The 23528-nt window shown below is 41.4% G+C and overlaps 1 protein-coding gene across 1 annotated transcript in view; it reads right to left on the bottom strand.

The window, feature by feature from the left end:
• Positions 1–515: 515 nt before the first annotated feature.
• The window catches only part of LOC124175094 (serine/threonine-protein kinase 17B-like), a 60781-nt gene continuing 37768 nt past the window's right edge, over positions 516–23528 (bottom strand). The window contains exons 2-6 of the mRNA XM_046554990.1: positions 16027–16239; positions 15423–15561; positions 6728–6854; positions 6399–6627; positions 516–4430 (exon numbers count right to left, since the gene is read on the bottom strand). Of these exons, the coding sequence (XP_046410946.1) occupies positions 3350–4430; positions 6399–6627; positions 6728–6854; positions 15423–15561; positions 16027–16239 (1789 nt within the window). The 3' untranslated portion in view covers positions 516–3349. The remainder of the gene's footprint in view (positions 4431–6398; positions 6628–6727; positions 6855–15422; positions 15562–16026; positions 16240–23528) is intronic.

Genomic DNA, 23528 nt, shown 5'->3' with positions numbered 1-23528 from the left:
TTCAATTTCGTGTTAAATATGTGTAGGTATTGATATGGATATAAAGATATGTACACACGCCTGATATACCTACGATTGTATTCATACATACACACATACATACATACATATTTGCCGAAGTGCGCGGATGTATTATTATACAATGCGATGCAGTATGTGTAATTTTGTTTAATAATATTTGCTTGGCAAATGGCGCGCAAAGTCACAGCGTTATTCTCGATCGGTAGAAGAAAGAGATTGAATAAATAACCTGGAAAATCTCAACCAAACACACATGTATGCTGTCAGAAAATTTAGTGTGTCGATAAAAGTCCACACCGATTAGTGTAAAATTAAACATCATCGGTGTATGTCGTACGATTCTTGACACCAAGTGGTTTGAAAATCAAGACCAAAATGATATGGACTTCTGAAGAATATTTTTGGTCTTACATCCAACACCGCATTTCTAAAAATATACACACACTTACACATATATATGTATATGTATGTATATACACATATACCATAAAGGCAGTTGGTAGAAAATTATTTTTGTGCGGTATACGATCGGTTATATCGCGACGTTGCAGATTTGTGTTAATCTTTTTTTTTTTTTTTTGTTCTTCAAGATCGGCGAAATTTCGGCAACTTCGAATTACAACGAGTTTGAGGGACACAAGGTCATTAGGCTATTTGTCTTTTTTCGTATAAATCGGGTACATCGCGTTGCGATGAATAATTCGAAACATTTCTTGTTTTTCCGTCTTCTTTTTTTTCCGAATTTCACAAATATACTTAAAAAATATTATAAATATTCTCTCGCCAATTTGTATTCATATACACACACACATATACGTACATACATATATCGCTGTAATTAAAGACGCCTAGAAGCCTGTCTAGGCTCTCAATTTTGATCGATCAGTGGAGAGACATTTGCGGTGGAATCATACCGAAATATGCGTATATATACATACAGACGCATATATATACGTTACACCACCTATTCTGAAAATCGTGGTCCAATTTTAGCTCTTCTTTTTTTCAGATTTTGTATGTATGGAAATTTTAATATTAAAGTTATCTAGTTGATACAAGTCTTATCGTTCATTAATTAACTTTAAGTAATACGGGCCCAAGAAAAGGGCACAGGCACTGTTACTTTTTTTTTCATCAAATTTAACATACACATGCGTAGCAAGTATACGTGTTTACATACGGAAGAAATAAAAAATGAAAAAACAAGAAAAAAAAAAAACTGCGAAGTATTCAATTTAATAAAATTTATTCTTTACGTGTCTGTATATAATACTAATAATAACGATAGTAATAATAATAATAATATATCATTACTATGATTAATTATTGATGAAATTGGTCGGAAAAAGGTGCGCGGCGGCGAGATTTGCGCCATCTGTACTATAATAATTATCTACCTTAGATATGGCAATATTTTCAGTGCGCATTTCGTGACTTGAAATTCGCTGCGTTCAAGAGATCGTTCAAAACCCATCAAGCAGTGAAGAAATATCGATTTATAGAATATCAAACATTCGACTGGGAATAAAAAGCACAGAAAACTATCCTCACTTTTTACTTTCATTTTTTCGATGGATTCGTTATTATTGTTGATGTTGTCCTTACTGTTGTTATCATTATTATTATTATTAATCTTACACGGCTATTTGTCTTTTAATTTTAATCTTTTTTTTTTTTTCTCTTCGTTGCGGGAAAGGGTTCCGAACGGCGCTCGAAAATCACGGAAATGATATTGTACATCGCACTTGGCAGTTATATCAGTTCTATGAACAGGCACCATAATTATTATTCACTATTCTATTATTTCTTTTCTTTTCTTTTCTCTTTGCAACTATAAACATTAATTATTGTTAATTCTATACATACTTTCGTCGGTCTGTAATAAATCCAGCCTGACATTTGATAGTTATATATAATATATATTGTATTTAAATATGTATTTACAAAGTTCACAGATAATAGGTAGATTTATTTTGCCCCCAAAACGTAGATGATAATACATCTCTCACCACGAAGAAGTTCAGCCATTTATGAAACGCTTCTACAATTTTTTCTATCAATTCGGAATTTTAGTTGACGCGAAAGAAATATTAATGAAAAAAAAAATAAATAAAAAAAAAAAAATAAAACAAATAGAATCACATGCTCCGAAAACAAGATTTTTCGAAAAACAGTTTCAAAATCGTCACCAAAAGATGATCTTGAGAATAGCCGTTCTCCCCCTTGTCAAATCACATACAGTTGCAATTTTTTGTATTTTCTTTATATTTTTTTTTATTTTTTTCTTTAATTAGGTTTTATTTTATTTGGATGTTTTTTATTCCAGGTGACAACCTTGATAAATGACTGACCACGGAGTTTTGTCACTTTCTCTCCAAGTGAATCATTTCCTATTTTCTTTTCGTTCCTTCCATATTTTTATTTTTATTTTTCCTCTTTTCCGTGCATCTCTTCACAATGTAATATTCATATCGTATAAATTTTCATTTATTTACACATCTTACAGAATCAGCGATTTAAATATATACGTGTTATAGAAAAATCGAACTTTATATATAATACGTATTATATATCTATGTATATAAATATATATGTATACAGATATATGTCTAGGAGCATTTGATATTTACATTAAATCGTTCAACCGATACCTTTGTTGTAAATCATTACGGTCAATTCTCGAAGTCTCTTAGCTTCCCTCCTCTTTCTCCTAGATGTACACTTTATTTATAACTAATTTATACTCTCTTTCTCCGAATGTCGTTTTAGCACGTTAAAGAAAATATCCCGATATAATAACGTATCTTAGAGCCATTAAGCTGCCACGACTTACGTCGTAAGTAAACCATAGAAACACGTTTATATTTATATCCTCAATCTCTTTTTACAGCTACACAAACCTATCCTCACACCATAGAAGATTGACAATAGCTAAAACGACCGCAAACTCTCTTATATGTATATTGCATACACCGATATATATATATATATATCTCTCTTTTCTTTCAACAAAAAGTAATTTATACAAACGAAGAAAGAAGACGAAGAAGAAGGAGAAGAAGATTAGAAACAGGTAGATAAAGATTCGAGTATCGAGAGATAAATGACAACAAACTGGATATGTGGTAGATCCCCTATCGAACGAACCCGGCAAGCAAGTATATAAAAATACTCGTCATCTACCGGCGATCGGTCGGCGCCGAAATAGAGACAAATCGGCGTCTTTTCCACCGGGTATAAACTCCTCGCGGCTCGTCTTACTAGCGCGAAGGCGCCGCGTATTTATGTACAGATCCTGTCAGGAAGAGCCCTCCGCTTTCCGGGGATTCTACGAGGCCCCGTGAACCTGGAACCGGCGAATCCTCGCCTGAACGGACTCGCACTGTACCTCGCTGTACCTGGTGTACCTTCCAGCCCTGACGGGTTCCCTGATGACGACAAGCTCTCCGCCCCTCTCCCGCATCGCCTCGAGACTCGCCCTGCCTCTGATGCTCGCCGACGGCGTCGCCCTGACAGTTTTACTCCCGGTGGTACCGGGCTCCGAGGAAAACCGGCTGAGAGCCTTGCTGACGACGCCGCTGCACTCGCGGGGCCAGATCCTCGGGTGTTTCTGCTCCCAGCGTTCGGTGTCGGCGCCTACGAAGGGGAAGCTCGCCCTGCTCTGGGTCTTGCCGTAGAGGATAAAGTCGAGGGAGTCGTCCGAGTAAATGCTGCTCCTGTCGCTCGAGCTGTCCGTCGACATTTCCGACACCGTGTCGCTCCCGCTGTCGCAGCACTGTTGCTCCTCCCCGAGGATGAATACCGGGGTGCATTTGAATATCTCGCCGGCCGGCATCGTGTGGGTCGCTGTAGCACGTCGGTTGGTTTGCCCGACCGACGTTGGCTCGATTATCACGATCTCGGTGCTCGATGAGAACCGTTGTGCCAGACTGTCCATGTTCTTCTTGAAGGTGTCCCGCCGGTCGGGGCTCAAACCGATTCGCACCGGCATCGAGAGGCCCGCGTTTCCGCTTCCCGTCACCGTCGACGAGCCGCTCTTCTTCTTGCTGTAGACGTTCTCGCATGTGTAAGACGACACCGCCCGCTGAACAACCGTCGATGACGACTTCGTCGAAGCTTCCGTCTGCGGTTCGGATTTCTGCGGCGCCGTTTCAGCCGCGTCCTTCGGGGTTTTTCGATCCTTCGCTGCGTCCTCCGTCGGCTCCGAGGAACTCGGTGCGAACTCTGGTTTATCGCTCGACGTACTTGGGCTCGTGGGTTCCGAGGAGCAGGGAGAGGAGGAGGAGGAGGAGGAGGATGATGATGATGATGATGATGATGAGGTCGTTGTCAAGGCCAGAGGAGTTTCGGGGCCGTCATGCGCCGAGAACCACGGATGCTGGAGGCATTCCGTGACCGTTAGGCGTTCACTGAAATACAAACAATAGGAAGAGGGTTAGAATACGGATGGTTACCGAAAACAACAACCTACGCTCTTCTACAATTATACTTATATACCCATTTGCGTTTCAGGCACACGTAGATCCTTACAAATTAACTGCCTGACCCGACTTCCGCTTATTACACGCAATAACAACTGTACAACAAGACTCAGAACTCGGTGGCACGTTCTTCCAAAATTCTATCACTTTTATCACCGAATTCAAAAGGACAGAATTATACAAATTTCACACGATTTCGAATACATACACATGTTTTATTTTCAAGTTTAGACGCTTCGTCGTCGTGAAAAATATAAACTAAAGTCACATGCCACCGTTGACCCTGCTGCAGTATCTTAGTTGCTTCAATTATTTTTCAATTCCCTAACAAATGTTAATAAATAATATCGAAGAGGCGTCTGTCGCGCATTTCCTGTTGTTGCGTATACGCGCAATATTATGCGTACGAAATATAAGCATCCGATTATATAGGACGGCCAAGAATTGCGCAACATGTGCTTGCGCATGACCGTGTTCCGTGGACTCCGACGCATTTTCGATAGCGTATAAAAAAACGCATTTGAATAATACGTACTGCGTTATACATATACCGGCCATTGAGAGATAAGGATCCCCGGACTTTTAAAGGGACTAAGAGATTGTCATTTCCTTTCAGCTGTTGATAACGATTTCAAAATCTCTGTGTGCATATTAAGTACAAACATGTACATGTCATGCTTACTGTACATCCACGAAATCGACACTTCGATATACGTCTAGTTTTTCCCCGTGTATTATAGACGTTTTTTTTTTTTTTTTTTTTACATATTGTAGAAAGTAGAGAAGTGTGAGAAAGAATCGATAAACTTGCCAAACGTGTGACAAAATCTTTCAAAAAATGGTCGAGTCTTATTAATTTTCTCGAAAATCTCTGCGACAAATATTAAAAGAAACCGGTAATGCGAGTTTGCCGCTCCATGAATCCGACAATAATATTACATCTATGTCAATAGACAGGAAGTACGCGATGACGTAGGTACAACGGGTAACCGTAAATACTTGAAAATTCTTCAAGAGAGTTGAGAAGGTATTGCGACATTGAATGCGACTAAGAACGCTTCTTATCATCTCTCTCCAATGTTCAATAACATTCATCATACGCGTCCACCGATAAGTGAGTACGCGATAAAGAGGAAAAAGAAAATAAAAAATATACATATATGTATAAATACAAGATTCGACAATCAATTAAACTGCCCGAAGTTCCTCTACGACGTACGTGAATTATCAAAGTGATGACGATATGTGTTTAAGATCGAATCGCCAAGGATTACACATCGATAATTACGCTAGCATATGAACGGCGATGTAATGCCAGATATACCTCACTGTCAGTGAGTCAGATGTTGGCGAATTACCGTTGTGTTGGACAACGATTTTCAAGAATATATATATATGATAATTTGATGGTATTGAATAAACATCGTCGACATCGTCGTCGTCGTTCTATCCCGCATAAAAGACGTTTACATTTTCATTTATTCATCACGCGAGCGTTTACACGTTTCAAGGTTAATAGTTAAACTCGACTATCCGCAAAAATTTATACACGTCTTCAAAATACGTGCAATGCAGAGGCATTCTGACGGACTGCATAGTTGATTAACCCGTTCGCTTTGGTGTGCGATAATGACTTTTCGTTTTTTACGATTTTTTCGAGACATACATACTGCATGTAAAAATAATTGTTAAGTATACGAAATGCGTGTCAAATATTCTAACAAATCGATTGCCGTTATTTTGTAAAATCGTTTTCACATTGCGAGAAAAATTCAAATCTTGAAAGAAAAACCCCAAAGCATTTCTCTGCTACTCAAATCGAGGTATTTCGAGTGAATATTTTCGTTTCAAAGCGAAGTGGTGAATTCGACGGGCGGACGTCTCGTCGCTACTCACCTCGGATCTTTAACCATGAGCTTGCGCATGAGGTCGCGTGCTTCCTCCGAAACATCCTCGAAGAGGTCGTCAGGAAAGTCGAGCCTGCATCGGCTTATGTTGCAGAATGTTTCCTGCTTCGAGTCGCCGCCGAAGGGCGAGCATCCCGTCAAAAGTACGTAGAGCAGGACACCGACGGACCACATGTCCGTTGCCAGGCTTATCGGTTCGTAGTTAAGGACTTCCGGAGCTGTCGGGATCAATCGAATTCGAAAATTAGCACTCGAGTCTCGAGCTTGCGTTATCCTTGTATCGCAAGTCGCCGCAAAAGCGGTGTCGAAGGTACTCACCGACATAATCGGGCGTCCCGAGGATCTCTCGGATGTCCGCTCCCCGGCTGATGTATCTCGAAATACCAAAGTCGCAAAGTTTAACATCGCATTCGGGAAACTCTCCGGTTAGGACCAAATTTTGTGGCTGAAAGTAGAAAATTAATCGTTATTCTATGAGAGTTGTGAATATTTTTCAACAAAAATTTCATTACAGAATCATTGTTGTTCTTATTGTGCAAAAAATTTTCCATCACATCCGTGAAATTAAGACTGATCGGTAAGGAAATTATATACGCTTTTTGAGCTGTAAAATGACGGAGTTGTATTTCGTGTTCTTTAACCGGGCCTTTGATCCGTTTGAGAGAAAAAAAAAAAAAAATAATAAGAAAATGAGAACATAACGAAACGCTCCTCGATGTTTCAAATCCCGTGACTGCGTTAAAGTGAAACAAATATGTTTTTCTAAAGGCTTGTAACACACGAAATGGAGCAAAAACGTTTTACGTCGAACTTTGAAAGAAATCTTTTTGGGAGGGAAAATAAATGGGAGGAAAAAATAATTATATATGAATGAAAAATATAAAAAAAAAAAAAAGCTTCCCATTAAGGGTGCCTCTTCCTTTCTCCCGGAAGCCCACCGTTACGTATTGTAATGCTTTTATAACCGCAAACGGGCGAGTGACCGAAGGGGAAAAGAATATAAATAAATTTTTTGTATACAGATAGTAGTGTTGGGAAAGAATGTATGAAAAAAAAGAAACTCAATAATAAAACCTTGGTAACAGAAAATTTTCTTTCCAAGAGTCACGATTTTGTAATCATTGGCTCGTTCGTCAGCATTTTTATTGTTCGAGAATAAATCAAAACAAATTTGAAAAATCCATTATGAAATTTTCACTAATGTGAGCGAATGAATGTGTGTTACGTAATGAATGAATGAATGGAAAAAAAATAATAATTAAATACTTTAATTAGTGTTGATCGCTGATTAGTTAGAGGTAAATATTATAAATAAAAAGGGTCAGAACGCGATGGAAACGCATGATTTTATTTCCTATAAATTAAACGCGAGTTGAAAACTGAAAAACTAGAACAAACTGAACCGTCTGGATACATTTCTCTATCAGCTTTGCTCAATTTCGCATGGTGCTCGCGTTCCCGTAAAATCGGTGAGGTAATACCCACGCAGCTGCAGCAGCGATGGAAAGTCGATGTGTAAACTGTACATGCATATATTTCCTCTCGAACCAGCAATGCGTGAAAATTAGAACTCGATATGTTCAATACGCGTACGTGATCAGAAATGATACGTGTTTTAACAAAAATTGCACCCCCCCCCCCCCCCCCCCCTTCAATATTTAACCGAAACTTCCACAAGTTTCGCTCGTCAGATATTCGTTGATAATAATTCTATCGGCGAATTTTCCAATGCTTGAAATTTTTTTGTTTTTTTATTACGTTCCGCGGCGACTTTTTCAATCAAATTACACCGCAGTGATACAGCTTTCGAAAGCTTCGCTTTTGTCTTGATGCTTTTCAACGCGATTGTACGTTTCTAAAATCTTAATTGAATGTTAAAACGAGTATAGTTGTTCTTCCGCACATCGCGTGTAAATATACAATGCCGGCGCGATGCGCGAAGGCCAGAGAGAGAGAGAAAGAGAGAGAGAGAGAGAGAGAGAGAGAGAAAGAGAGCGAACGATGGAAATGGTCGAAAGTGGTTAGTTAGGTTGAAGGAGGTTCGAATCAGTTGAGGATTCAGTTTGTGAGTTGCATTTCGCTGTATATCGAGTTACGAGCAAGACGTGACCGGGGTTCTGCATGAGGCGAGACGCCGAGGAGGAGTTTCAGGACCGGACGCGCTAATGGCTAGATTCGAGGCATTGCACACCCACCCACGCCGAGGCGTCGGTGAGGCGGAGACACAAAAGCCGAAAGCTTCCCCCACTGCGTTACGGATAAAAACAAACCGTTACGCGAATAAGCTTAAATCCGGGATTATTCTCCTCGACCACGTCTGTCCATCCACTCATACATTAACAATAACGTTCAAGTTTAAAAAATATCCCAGACTATGTAAAGTGTGTCGCGCGTATTTCGGATCAAGTAGCGCTGATAACAAAGTTCGTCCCAATTCTTGTACTTTATAGGTATATTCTGCCGTTATGAAATTCGTCACGATTAATACACGTGTAAGTTTGTAAGCAGTAAGGTGTGTGTGTGTGTGTGTGTGATTTCACTCACACTCTACTTTACAGAGCAGATGTTGTATGCACAATATCCGCTTTGCGGGGCCGGTGAGCCGGAAGTTGGTGGATAAGGACGGGAAAGAGATGAATAAAGAGAGAGTGAGAAAGGGGGAGAAAACTAGGATAAGGAATATAGGTATACGTATAACGAGACATTGTCAGCGGAGAGACACCCTAAAGTAAAATAATCGAGGAAACTTGCATTGCAAGGGGGGAAAAGAAGGATGCGGAGTGCGTTTGCGGACATACTCGAAGCGTGTCGGTTGCCACAAGTTGCGAGACACACTCCGATGAGCTGGCTCAACGTACTTTTCTTGCGGACAACGTGAGTTGTCGGATTGCGCGGGCATACGCTTGAATGTAAAAAAAAAGCCAAGAAATCCGAGACCCGACGGCGAAGCTGAAAATTTAGGAATGGAAATGCACGCTTCTACACATATAATTAATTATTTACGCAGTCAAGGAGAACACGGTTATATACGGTCAACGAACATCGCCGGGTCTGTAATAAGACGAGGAGTATCTGCATGTGAGGCACAGAAAGCACAAAGAGCACAGGAATCGGTCGATTTTTCTCAACAAATATTCAGCGGGTCGTCATTTTGTAAATCAAGCAGGAGATAGCGGTAATCGGACCGAGATGCGTGTGACGTGAATAAGCTGCGACGCGTGCAGCGGTGCACAATAAACAGGAAAAAACTGGCTGCAGCCAGGCGACGCACGTGCGTAGGACAAGGAGTAAAGAGGAGCAAAGAGGAGCGGAGAGGAGAGGAGAGGAGAGAAAAGAGATTCGAGAATGAAACAGAGCGACGGGAGGGGGTGGATGACCGGACCTCGGGCTCGCGTTCATTCAGGAGAGGTTCGTTGCCAGGGCAACGAGTGCATTCAGTGGCGAAGCTGCTGCATTCAAGTATGCATCCTATACATATACATTGTACGCATATGCGTGCATATACGGTATTTCAAAGATAGGTGCAGCGCACCTTCCGACCAACTCCCAGAATTTTTCAACCAGACTGTGTTCTATTTTCTCTTAAAGAGATTTCGACGACGACCATGGACTAGTTTGAACATTGAGAAGCAAGAACTCAGGTTCGGGACCACGTTGATGCGGATGACATTAGTTGAAGGAACACGTCACCTTTTTCTCTGGGAAAAGTTATGAATTTTCTAGTGACTTTGCGTGAGTCAGATTTTGTTCCAACGAGGCTACGTGAGCAGTGAAATTACTAATAGCTCCGATTTCTTGATTTGTTTTCAAATTTTTTCGCCTGGATAAGTTTTACGAAGATCCGTTCGTCTCTCGGTATATATAATTGCTACTTCCGGCGGAACTGATTCAAGACTCAATCGCTTATAATATGCACGCTGTAACGCAGCAACGCCTCTGCAGTTATTCCATTTGGGGACTACTGGGATATACATATACATAATACATATATACACACACGCGTTAAAAGTTTGATTTGAATGATACCTGAGACGAATTGGATGGAAAATAAAAATATTAAAAAATAAAATATCCGTTTTAAGGAATAAATCGTGAGTTGAAATGCATGCTTTATTGCGAACAATTTACTTGTAACGCGAGTCTATAAATTCGATCATTTACTCTCTCGTACGTCGTACGGACACTTTGCTCTAGTTAAGTGCGGTGGAGTTGTTCGTACGAGGTTACGAGTTACACTTCGACGTGACTAATGGGATGATATCGATTAACGACCTCTGGGAATATAATTTCGCGCCGATTTAGCTTCCGGGAAAGTTTGTTCCACATATACTACGAATTGATATCGCGTGCCTAAAGGTAAAAGGGCATATCCCTACATGTTAGTAGGGATTTATGCTGAAAGGGCGTACAAAAAAATTTTTTTTTGCCAATCGGTTCAAAATCGTCTGAAACGCAAAGATCTGTAAAAAAAATTTTTTTGGCATCCTAATGCTAAAAGGGCGTATCTCAAGACATACGCCCTTTCACCTTTTAGAAAAATAATACTTAAAAGTAAAAGGGCGCATAAAGAAAAATTCTCATTTTGATATTAAATGTTGAAAAATAGTTTCACGAAACATGCACTAAAAAAAAATTTTTTTTATACCTAAGAAATTTTTCCTTATGGATAAAAAAATGATAAAAATAATAAAAAAATGATTCTTGGGATTAGAATATGGAAGTTTTTTAACTATAAGAATATAGTTTTCTGACTGTCAAAAAACTAGCCTTATAATAAAACGTGGTATTCTAAGGTTAAGAAAACCAATTTTTTTAAATCAAGAAAACTCGCGTAAAAAATTTAGTATTCTAGGTAGAAGTAATTTTTTTTTTTGATTTTAAGCTTAGAATATATCAACCACTTGATTGGCAATAAAAAAAAAAAAATTATACGCCCTTTTACTTTTGCAAAGGTAAAAGGGCACATAGATTGGGATGCGCCCTTTTACCTTTAGTCACGCGATATATAATCACACACCGCTAGTAGTGCCTAAAGGTGTCCGGATTTAAGCGACAGACGGAAACTTTTCGTCATGTGTACAAGGTGTTCACACGCACGGTATCGCATTGAATTAAAAACGAGCAGGATATGCATGAGTAAAAAACAAAAAACAAAAGTTTAGCTCGACTATTTTTTTTTTCGAGAAAGAGAAAACCAAATTTTATAAGTCAAAGTTTGCGATTTGTTTGCAAATTAATTATCTACTGCAGATATTTCGTTTGGTAGAATAAAATGAGCTGCGCGCGGTTCGCAAAATCGAGTTATCGAATTTCATTCCTGGCCGAGAACGATCGTCGCAACAGAATGTTGCGTAACGTCGCGTTTAATGGTGTACAAGAATAATTAGCTGCACCGTTGACTCGATCTCGAGTAGAAATAGAAGAGTAAACGTTATTTAGCGTTGGTTTAGATTATGACTGGCTTGCGCTAATCCTCTCGAGTCTCGCGGGGAGTTCTATTTTCGTACGAACAGCATTCTTCGACCAAAAATATCCCCCCGTGACTGCGGTGCGGTTGACCAGATACATCGGGAGAATAAGAAGAGCCACATTGGCACTGGTCAGTGCGGAAACCGCTGGCCAAATCGAACGAGAGACGCGCGGCGTCCCGAAAACGGATAAAACGCGACAAATTACAAGTCGAACAAAAAATAGGCGAAAGAAATTTATGAATCGTGAAGTGTGGAACGAGAAAAAGAATTGGTCGATCGTACGATATATTCTCTCATTTGAAAGTAACTCGTCTACAAATAAATAAATAAATAAATAAAAGATGAAAGCAAATAGTAAAACATTAAGGTAGAGAAAAATTTATATAAAATCCAACAAATCGGATGATCGAGTCACCCGTTAGACGTTGATGGGCGAGAGCCAAAAACCGCGTTGGATTTCGGCCAGGAAATTTGCCACTGCATTTTTCCATTCATAATAGTTTCGCGGAGAGAGAGAGAGAGAGAGAGAGACAGAGAGAGGGAGAGAAAGTGGAAAAAAATAAATTTCATAGGATTATAATTAGGTCGGAGTATATCATCGTAGGTGTTTATTATTATTGTTGTTGTTGTTATACATACTCGAAATAGCTCTCGGAAATCGGAATCGTATAATAACAGGTTAGGTTGGCTTGCACACGGCTATAAACAACCGCAAAGGCAAAGGCGAAGGCGAAAAGGCTATCCTCAGTGTGAAGTTACTTTTTTATACCGATGTTGACCTTTCCCGTGAACTGTAATCAACTCGTTCCCTTGTACTCCAAACAAGAAAGCAACACCGTGCAGGCTAAACGCGTCATGAGAGGCACCGAATATAACCAACCGGCTATTTTTCCTTTGTTCAAATTCTTCTTTCCCCAACGCGAATAATACGTGAAACGATGCGATGACCCGCGCGAACTTTACCCGTACATTTATGGATTATATTATTCTTCTTGCTCCGAAACTGTGTCTAGTACACCGTGTGTATAATAAATGACGGTAATTGTTTGTACGGAAATGTTAAACGCTCGATATTTCCTGGGGAAATTAATAACAGCAATTCATGCGGTCTTAAAATAAATACAGGTACGCTTATCTATGCATGTATTCGATACAGTTTTTTTCTTCCAAGTATGAGTTTTTTTTTCTATTCCATTATCGTTACCGCAATCGTATTTCCGTCGCGTGTGTCTATAATTGTAATAATAATAATATCAATAATAGTACCAATAGAGAACAGAATGGTAACTACTCTTATTAGTCTAATATTATTGTCGGTATTAATATTATTCTTGACTGTTGTTCGGAAAGACAACGATCCTGTATAATTCTTAAGAAGTTGATTTTCTATAGGGATATTAAAATACCGGCAATGGGTATAAAGACAATAAAAGGAAGGTATCGTCGGTATAGTTTTGTTCGCAGATGAAAGAATAATTTCGAGAATCAAAATTGTGACCTGGTTTTTAATAGAAAAAAAAATTTACAGTTGTACAACGTCTATACATAAGTATGTCTATACGCGTTTTATACACCGTGAGATAATTAATTAACGGGAAGAAAAAGGGAAGAGAAGAGAAGAGAAGAATCAAAGATCACGTTGCGTTTCCGCTTGGCTTGAAATCTGCGAATCATCATTCATTCGGATAACCAGCAGCAATTGCAGGATGAGGAGGAGTGAGCAAAGGTTTTAAGAAACGCGCGAAGAAACCATCAAGAATCCGCGGTGTAACAAAACAATGGAATAATACGTGCGGTTGAAACGAATCTGCCGTTACATTTACGCCGGTATAAGAAAGAGAAAAAGAAAGAAAGGGAAAAATGATCGGTGTCGAGAGAACAAGAAGGTACATGTAGCAAATGAACAAACAAATTCTTTAATGAATGAAAATCGGTAGAAACAAAGAAGGCCCGTTTATTTTACTCCAAGCATCTGTTGTGTACAAGTATTATAATTACAGCGCTCAGTTCAATTCTGATTCAAAGTTCCGTCTTTTGTGTTAGGCATACCGGCGAGGTTATCTCAATACCAAACTTTATAAAGTTTTACAACGTAGACAAGCAATTACGCATGTTTTACAATTCCGAATGATATTTGCTATCTTTCATTTCCCTACAGAGCGACGATCGTTCGAATCGCATCAAAGTTCCTCATTTTTTTTTTTTTTTTTTTACATTTAGACGCTTTTTCGTCCGGACTGTACACCTGCTCCATCCTTGAAAAACTTTACTATACGCTAAAAGCTCGGATACGATGATAATGAATTATAAACAGAATAATGAATTATAAACGTTCCGCTGCTGCTGCTGCTATTGCTGCTTGATACACACGCGTAAAGAAACTTGTATCATGTTATACCGGTATATAATACATACGTACATGATGTATATATATACATATATATATATGACAGCTGAATACGCCCGCGTTGATAGCAATTTGCGAAATGTGCCGGTAATTGGGTTACGTAACGTCGTCGGTGCGGATTACGATCTGAACGCGCGTGAGGCAAGGCAAAAGGCGAGGCAAGGTGAGGCTGAAACCACCGAGAGTTCTAGGAGAGGAGACTCTCGCAAGGATCGTAGGATCGTGTAGGTACGAAGGTATAAGGTATAACACACTGTGAAACGAGGCGAGGCAAGTCAAGCGGACGTTATACACGTCGCGACTATCTATCGGGATGAATATTATTACGGTGGATCGAGGCGTGAGGCATACACCGATAACCGGCTTACCTTGATTCGCCGGTATCGATTACCCGGCTCCTCGTAATCGGTAAACACCGGCGCTTGTCCGACATCGTAATATTACAGGTATTTCTATTTTTATCAATATTGTCTTATTCTTACTTTCTAGATTCCGCTTTTATTCCGTTTCGCTGAGGTTAAAACTGAAATTGTCTCCAATTGAAATTTACGTGCCAAACAACAAGGTGGAAAGAAACTGAATCGTGAAAACCATGAATTCGTTGTCATTAATTTCTGACCGATTAGAGAATAAAGAAATTACCGTAAAGCACTTCGTGATACGATCAATTCGATGTTTAATATTAATACAAGTGAACAAAGTTTTTCGAGGGTTATAATTTAACGCCCGCGAGTGTCTCTTCTCGCTATCTTCACGACTCGGCGCTAATCCGTTCTAATCTGTATAACAGTTGGCAGTGCCTAGCCGCGTATTTACATAACAATCTGGGTCGTTGGTTCCGCAGTCGGTAGTGGCTCTGAGGCAGTGCCCCGGTACCTGTGAATACCTCGCAACGAGCCAGCGAGGTTCGCAATCATTGCCAGAAATGTCGCCCAACCCGCGAGTTCTGGTATTTCACGAAGCCGAAACGCGCCCGGCACCCGGTTTGCCAAAATTTACAACAAATCGCGCACGACGACGTATGAATTTTATAATTATCACCTCGCGTAATACGGAGATGGAAAATCATCAACGTTGTCGCATGCACGATGACGAAGATGCGCCGGAATGCAGGATTGACATTTTTTAAGCTCACCTTGATGTCGAGGTGGGCGACGTTCAGGGAATGGAGGAAGGCAATGCCGTCTAAAATCTGCTTCATCAGTCTGGCTACTTGTCTCTCCTCTGGCACTTCGTCTTTGTCCAGGATCATCTGAAGCTCGCCACCCGGCGCGCTGAAAATTCGAAATGGAAACCGATGTCTTGAATAACTGACGAAAAATGACAGGAAACAAAGGATAGGTACTTTGTCAACTTTCCAAAGCTAAAAAAAGGGAAAGGGAAGAAGAAGAAGAAGAAAAGTTGCGTACTAAAAGCGAACAATTTCTATGGTTGAGAGCTTTAGCTATTGTGGTTTAAAATCGAGACTTCCAACGAGGATGAAGTTAGTAACGTTACTGGAACGATGCGTGTTTAGGAAAAATCGTTAATTCTCCCAACTTTGTGACTTTCCAAAATTTATCAAACCATTATGAACAAAGTATATACACTGATTCTGAACAGCCAACTCCTTAAAAGTCATCCTAAAATTGTGCGATAATAATGCCCGATCTTCTCGGGATGTAATCGTTAGGGTAACGTTTAGTTACGAACTTCAGCCTCGCGATTTCCAGAGTTCCTGATAGCAGGTTTGTACTTACAACTCGAGGACCAGGACCATTTCAGTCTTCGTCTCGAAGACTTGGTGGAGGGAAACGAGGCGGGAACATGTTGCTGCGGCGTCCAGCACCGCGACTTCGTGAAGTGCTTCGGCGCGAAGTTCCTGCGCCCTTCGTCTCTTCTTGAGGAATTTTGCCGCCCATTGTCTGCCGCTTGACTTCTCCCGGCATCTTTTTACCGCCGCGTATTTTCCACTGTGTAACCGAAAACAAACAGAAAAGAAGAGATAAAATAAAATTAGCGTCATTCGTTGCATTCGTCTGTTTATTTGCATGAAAATAAAAAATACACACAAACACGTTCGCGGCTCCTGTCGGTATAAAAATTCAGATATAAACAAAGAAAATTTCAATCGATCAGTCATCTGGATAATCAGTATGATTCTCGATTCCTCGTTATCATCGCACGACGATAAGACGTGTAAGCATATTCTAGCATCGAGAAAAACAGAGCAAATAATTTCAGCAGAGCTTCTGAATTGTTCATCCATTTTCAATGCCGCTCGATATTCCTGTTTATTCTACAACATCCGCGTCCTGAGATAAGGGATAATTAAATTGAACGAACATACCGATTAGATCGTTCTTTTGTTTGTTCAACGGTGTAGGGGAAAATCTATTAACCCAGAGGGCGATAGGTACAGTACGTTGAATCCAGTGAAAGCATCTGGACTATAGATGTACGTTAATAATAAGCTACAACGATACGCAACATGCGTATATACACGTCGATCTATTGCGCAAGCGAAACGTACGGTAAAGAGAAATTGGATTGATTTTTATTGGCTGATTGCTTTATCCCTCCCCACCCCGTTTACATTCTTATGACAATACCTGTAATAAAACGCAGAAATTTCAGGTTATATCTGATGTTAATTAGCAAAAAAATTGATAGTAGAGTTCACAAAAATACGATGTAAATCGCAAAACCAGAAAGAAGAAGATTCAAAAGTATTTGAGACAGAAACGGTACATACATAATCGTCCATCGCAGCTCGTAGGTTATTGTTTAGCATTTACAGCTAAGAGAATAGCCACCGGGCAGCATCCGCATACCGGAGCGTAATTTGAGGCAGATCGAAATGTGTGTGAGAGAGAAAGAGAGAGAGAGAGAGAGACTAGAGTTTGACAGGGCGATATTGGCGAGGATCGGAGAAGAATAAAAAAAATCGGCATCGAGTTTCATATTCGTTTCTTTATCCCGTTGTTTCCGCAGATGCAGTTCCAGAGGTACGGATAAGTGCCTGCGATTTATAAATTATCCCCAGGAACGATGTTGAGCTGGTCAAGGCCCGCGCCATTTGACACCGATCATGCAACGTACCATCGGTACATAATAATGCCTCATCCTCTCCTTCCGAACGCGAGGGGTTTAAGGTTTAAGGTCATCCTCCCGACACGATCTAACGGTACCTCCTTCAATCCCGCAACGAGATTTAGCTTAACCAGCTAGCCTAGGATCGCGATCGAATCTCTCTTCTCTCCGCTCGACCAAAGGTTATACGTATCGGAGTGGAGCGGTTCCGTTTCCTCATTGTACTCCCAACAAGACCCAAGGGCACGGCGGACACTGTATAGGTAGGTATATCGGCGTATCCTTGTATCGTCGCGAATTAGTTTATTTTCTTATGAATTTAGTCGCGGATCAAAGAGTGAAAAAGAGAAAAGGAATCGTTACACGACGTCTCGGTAATTCGTTACAACATTCAATTACAGCTGCCGAGGGGAATTTCTGATCGCTTAATGTCGCCTCGGACCAACGAGAAGAACAAGAAAGAAGAATCGACCGACGATCGTGTTCCTTGTCGCCGACGATGAGAGGCGCCGACAACCCGGTTGGCGAACGCCCGATTCAAGACCGGACTTACCGAGAGGAAAATCGAGCGAGTGAAGAGAGGAGAGGAGAGGAGAGAAGGAGGCCGAAGGCGTGGGCCGGGGTCTATTCGACGCGGTGAAGTAGTTATCTACGTTCTAATTACGGGTTGTTAAAGAGATACAACCAGGGTTCGGTTTGACAGCTCTCTATGCATTATCGACGACCTCATTCCTCGTCGCACGCGTTGAGTATAATGGTACCGCGTAACGCGTCACGTGGACCAAGGTATACAACGGAACATCGTCAACGCGGCGAAATGGTCTCGAATTTCATTTATCGAACGTCAATTGTTACAATCGATAATTCCGTGATACCAACATCTTGAGAACGGTACGTACCTAGGTCTGTTGAGCTTTTCTCGTAAGCACAGTAGGTACTGGAGAGAATACAACGATTGAGGTGATGAGAGGTCGCGTGAAAAGGTACATCATAGTTGAAGGAACAAATTCGAAGAATTTGTGAGTTTGTGGAAGAAATGGAGGATGAATAGCAAAAGTTGACGGTGGTTCGAACGTACTCGACGAGGGGAATCGACTACCGTCAGATATTCTCGACGTCCGAGGTCAAACTCCCACGTTTCCATATCCGTGCAGAGACTAGAAGATTGCGAACCGCAAATGCAATCGACTTGTCTTTGACCCCCTCGTCGTCGCAGCACCAGCAGCGGCAAGTCGAGAGCCGCGCTGCACCGCCGCACATGCAAAGTCCTCCAGAGCATGAGAAAGAGAGGATTGGGTCTCTTTGTACGCCTGCATGGAGCACCGCGGCACAGCTGAACTTTCATCGTTTGTAAACTCGGTCGAAAGGTAGCGCCGTATTTCTCCTCCATCTCCATCTCCATCTCCATCTCGTTCCACTCCAATGGTTGGCTAATCGATCGATAAACTGAGCGCTAAAGGGTCGCTTAGGGAGTTTAATCGCCTGTTTACCCTCTCACTGCAATCATTTCCAAAGAGTCAACAAGAAACGCGGTTAACCGGCTACTTGGGCATGTTTGTAATTCAACAACCGCGTTTCAGCGGATGCTTGGACTGACTCGTACTGCGGCAAAGGTCAATATCGGTTGGGTATCAACAGGGTCACAGCTCACCGTTAAAACCGGTGAGTAAAGAGAGAGAGAAAGAGAGAGAGAAAGATCGTAATGTCAGCCAGTCACGTCTGCGGAGTGTTTCACAGAGATGTGGAAAGACGATCAATTCCTTCAAATATTTTCTCAATCTCCACATTTCTCTGCTTCGTTGTTGTCCACATTGGTTAGATAAAAAGATCAGGAAATGTCTACCAAGTCCGTGACAATCGCTTCATCTTTTAAGATTCGAGACCAATCGTAATCCGATTTCTTCTACCGCTTTAAAAGCCTGTAGATACGTAGGTATAACCAACTTGGAAGCTTCATTCCGACCATAACCGAGGAACCGAATTTTTTTCCATAAGGTCGGTCAGACTCTGATTACGAGTCGTTTAATAATACCCGTATACTTTAGACGATCAATGAGGCTGTACGTAGGTATGACAGGAATTCCGTCGAGATACTACAAGATAATCATCGACGTGGGCACACTCATCGTCGACGATTGTCAAACCTCCGGGCGCAGTGTGACGATCGAACATTCGCCGAATCATCGTCGTCTGTACAACTGCTGCTATTTTTGGTTTCGATTGGTCAAGTTTTCGGCCGCCCACCCAACTTGAGGTAAAACACTTGTTTTTGCGGGAGGAAATTTTTCAAATTCAATCATCATCGTGGGCTAAAGGTGGATGAGTACGAGGTGCACAAGAATGGAGAACGAATATCGTCGTGACTGGTACACAGTTTGATCGATAGTAACACGATATGATCGTTCCGCATTCGTGCGTATGTGAAAAATTGTTGACCACTCGAATGGATGAATACACCTGAGCACAAAGAAGGCGGATTCTGCACACCGACGAGTGGAAGACAAGGTGCTTGGAAGTGATATACTTTTGCGGTCTAAGGACGTTTGGGGGTTAGCGAAGATCCCTCACATCGTTGGATAACATTGAAGGATAATTAGACACGAAGATCCTGACGGATCCTCGGCATGGATCGAACAATTTCTGAAGCTCGACGTTCTCGGCGATGAGTGGCGAATGAGAATGGTAATAACTGATAATCGATATGTTAATTACCGATCGCCTGGAGGGCAGGCGGTGAGAAAAGTAGAAGCCAAGGGAAGAACGAAGCCATGAATCCGTGTATAAACCGCGCGGTCAGGATCTCCGGCAATTAGTTTATTTATGTTTAGTTACTCTGTTATTTCTCCCGGCGTTATACCGGCAAAAAGTTCCCCTCTCATACCGGCTTCGCAATATCCCCTTGATTTTGCCGATCCATCGCAGAGCGAGGGTATCGAAGCTCGTCGGCGATGTTCGCCAATGACCGTGAAAAAAGTTGAAAAACGTTGCAAAAAAAAAAAAATATGTAACGTCGATGCAGGCAAAGAGCCTCGAGGTTTTCAGCGATACGATTCGACCACCGGAAATCGGCGGCGATCGGTAGAGAAATCATCGCCATATATATATATATATATATATACTGCTTCTGGGAAGATCCGAAGTAGAAAAAAAAGAGGATTAAAATCCTCCCCCGCTACTATCAGATGGGGGATCGTTTTTTTTTTTTTTTTTCCCTACCATGAGCGTTTTCTCCAGCTTAGCTCGCTCAGCTGCTTGCGGTCAGAGCTATGGTGTACAATAACGCAGAAACAATTTTACGCACCACGAGACTTCTGCCGGTGCTCTCCGCCTGCAGAAACGATCGTAACCGTTGCGTTGTTGCGTTTTGATGAGGTAACGCGCGATTGTTACGTTCCTTTGTTCATGGGCATAGGAATAAGAGAGCGAATCGTAGGTAAGGCCGCTGCTGGCCGAGGAGGCCACCTCTCTCCTCTCTCCTCTCTTCTTACGAGCGCGGGAATCCACTTTTATGGCTATTTTGCCCGGAATTTCTTCCAGCTATTTACCGTGGCCTTACGCGCAGCGCTGCATTCGTGCACGTTGTATTATCGCCTTTCGTTATCATACACCTTTATCCATTTCCCAGGATTCTTCTCTCACCTCAATTTAAGATCGTTAGAATCCGTGAGAAAAATTTCGGAAAATATTCAACGAGATTTTGATTAGACTCGCACCTCTTTATCTCGCCACCGTCATTTCCCAAAGTTTGTAAAACCATGTTCGCCAATTTTTCACCGGCTTTTTTTCCTCCGACGCTTTGAGAAAAAAAAAAAAGAAATATGTCGCTAAAAAAATGTTCGATTTCCTACTGCTTCGCGGTTTGAGTTTACGAATTCTCTCGTCTCGATATCTCTAAAAAGTCAAAACAACACTTAGGTTCTAACAGCGGCTTAAAAGTCGATCTTCCATCGGTTCTCGCGCGAGTCGTCGAGCGTTCGTCGTCGTTGCGACGATAGATGCCGTAGAAAGCAGCCGCAGTGCAGGTATCCGTATAAATCTATACCGCGCACTTTCTCCGCGAGATTCGAGGCGGGAGGGAAATACCGTCGCGTATAATAGCCACGGGTTAGGTGTGCAAACCTGCAACGTACGTATCTTGGAACACCTCCACCTCCGCCTCCGCCTCCGCCTCCTCCAAGGCCTCCGTCAGCCGGCGTAGATCATCGTGCCTCGCTTAGGACGCGACGCATCAATAAGCTCGCTACGCGCGGTATTTATACGGGCATAGAAGTCAGACCGGATGGATAGGCGCAGTTCGAGGGCGGAAGCACGTGCAGGTGTAGCGACGAGCCGTTTCGTTTCGTATACGACTATCGCTGTAGGATCTTCCGCGACCTTTGCCTCCTCCTCGTCACCCTCGCTCTTCCTTTCAGCATCGTGCGCGGCTTCTTACACGAGATGCGGTTGGAAAATATGCGCGGATCAATGCTCTCGCGGGAAAATTCTCGCGTCTTTGCAGTCTCGTATTTTCATCAACGGGATAAAAGAGACAAACAATCGTTGACGCTTGTCTTTTATTATTTTCTATCTGTTTTTCCATTTATTCTCAATCCTGATCTTTGTACTATTCAGGCATAGGTGTGTAGTGTATATAATACTGTGTAAAGTTTATATCCCAGTGAAATGTTTACTACACCTGTTTCTTCAATCGAGAGAAATTTATAACTACGGTTTGGAAAACTTTCAAAACCATGCACGAACGAATTTCATCTCTCACGTGTATATATCTTCTTATGTAAAAGTAGTGGAAGAGAAAAATTCATCCAAGACGCTTAGATGAACGAATCAAAGGCCGTGAGTTGCAGAATATTGATTGAAATTAACGATACCTGCAGGCGATCAAATTCCCACTGATTAATTTGATTCTTATCAAACGTATGATAATATTACAAAAATACAATCCTCAAGTAAGTCTAGGACAAAAATTTTGCCAACGCAAAAGTTGCGTTAAAAAAAAAAAAAAAAAAAAAAAAAAAAACACATCGGACTGCGAAACTAAACATATATCCGCAAAAAGAAGAGAACGAGAGATAAAGAAGAACCTCGAGTTGTCGCCGTAGTTTCTTAATGACCGTTACGCGCGGGATTCGCGGGGTTCATTCAATGTCGGGATATAATTTCACTGTTATAACGCACGTCGACAAACTCTAGGCAATTTGTAGTCGTCGAGGTCCTCGTTACGTAGGATAATCTCCGCCGATCTCGCCGTTCTGATTATCCGTCGAGGGATCCTTGGCTCCGCGTTTTAGCCTGCCTGCCGAGTTTTTCGCCGCTCTGAGTTGTTGAGTTCAATTCGAGGGTCGTTGACTCGTACACCTCTGCCTGCCTTCTACCTCCACCTAGCAATTATGCACGCCGTTTCGGTAGGCCACTTTTGCTACGTCTGCCACTCTCAAAGGTATTCCTACAACAACCAGCCTATCGTTCAATTTGCCGAATCGCTGCCGCAATTTCTGTTTTCTATATCGAATAACATCATTGCGTATGACTTCCTGAGATCGAAAGATTGCCACGTTTTTTACCACACCGTGTTACCTCTATATTATACATAATAATTATACGATCGTGACATTATTCGCGGTATTTTACTATTTTTCCTTCTGTTCAATTCAAGTTTTCTAGACAGAGTATTGCATGACGTGGTAAATTTCAAAGAAAACAACAATTAGTAATTACTTAACGAATAAATTCTGTTGCTACATCATCCGTGGTGGCGGATGGTGGTTGATATCCGAACAGCTGATTCGAACGTATTTTACACCGGATGTGCGGCGTGGCGAGTCATAAATTTTGCTGATGTTTGCGTTGCATGCATGTGGATCGGATGTTTCCGCGAATCTCTCTATCTTCCACATTCATTAATCAAATCCGAATAAACAGAATGCCGAGAAAAAAAAGAATGCGACTGGTACTGCAATTTGGTTTTATAATTTATACGATGTATGCAACATAACATTATTACACGTATGCACGTACCGCGAAACCTTGAAACAGGGTGAATAACCTGAATAACCTTTGGAATTCTTTCTCTAAAAATATTGTTCTTTCGCTGTTTTTTTTTCCTGTTGTTGTTTTATTTTCCTTCCTCTCATCGCTGCTGGGGTGATAAGAATTTATCGTTATAATACGT

Source organism: Neodiprion fabricii, chromosome 2 (genome assembly GCF_021155785.1).
Source record: "Neodiprion fabricii isolate iyNeoFabr1 chromosome 2, iyNeoFabr1.1, whole genome shotgun sequence".
Taxonomy (NCBI): domain Eukaryota; kingdom Metazoa; phylum Arthropoda; class Insecta; order Hymenoptera; family Diprionidae; genus Neodiprion; species Neodiprion fabricii.
Note: the sequence above shows the minus strand (reverse complement) of the source record. Positions and strands in the feature narration are given on the sequence as shown.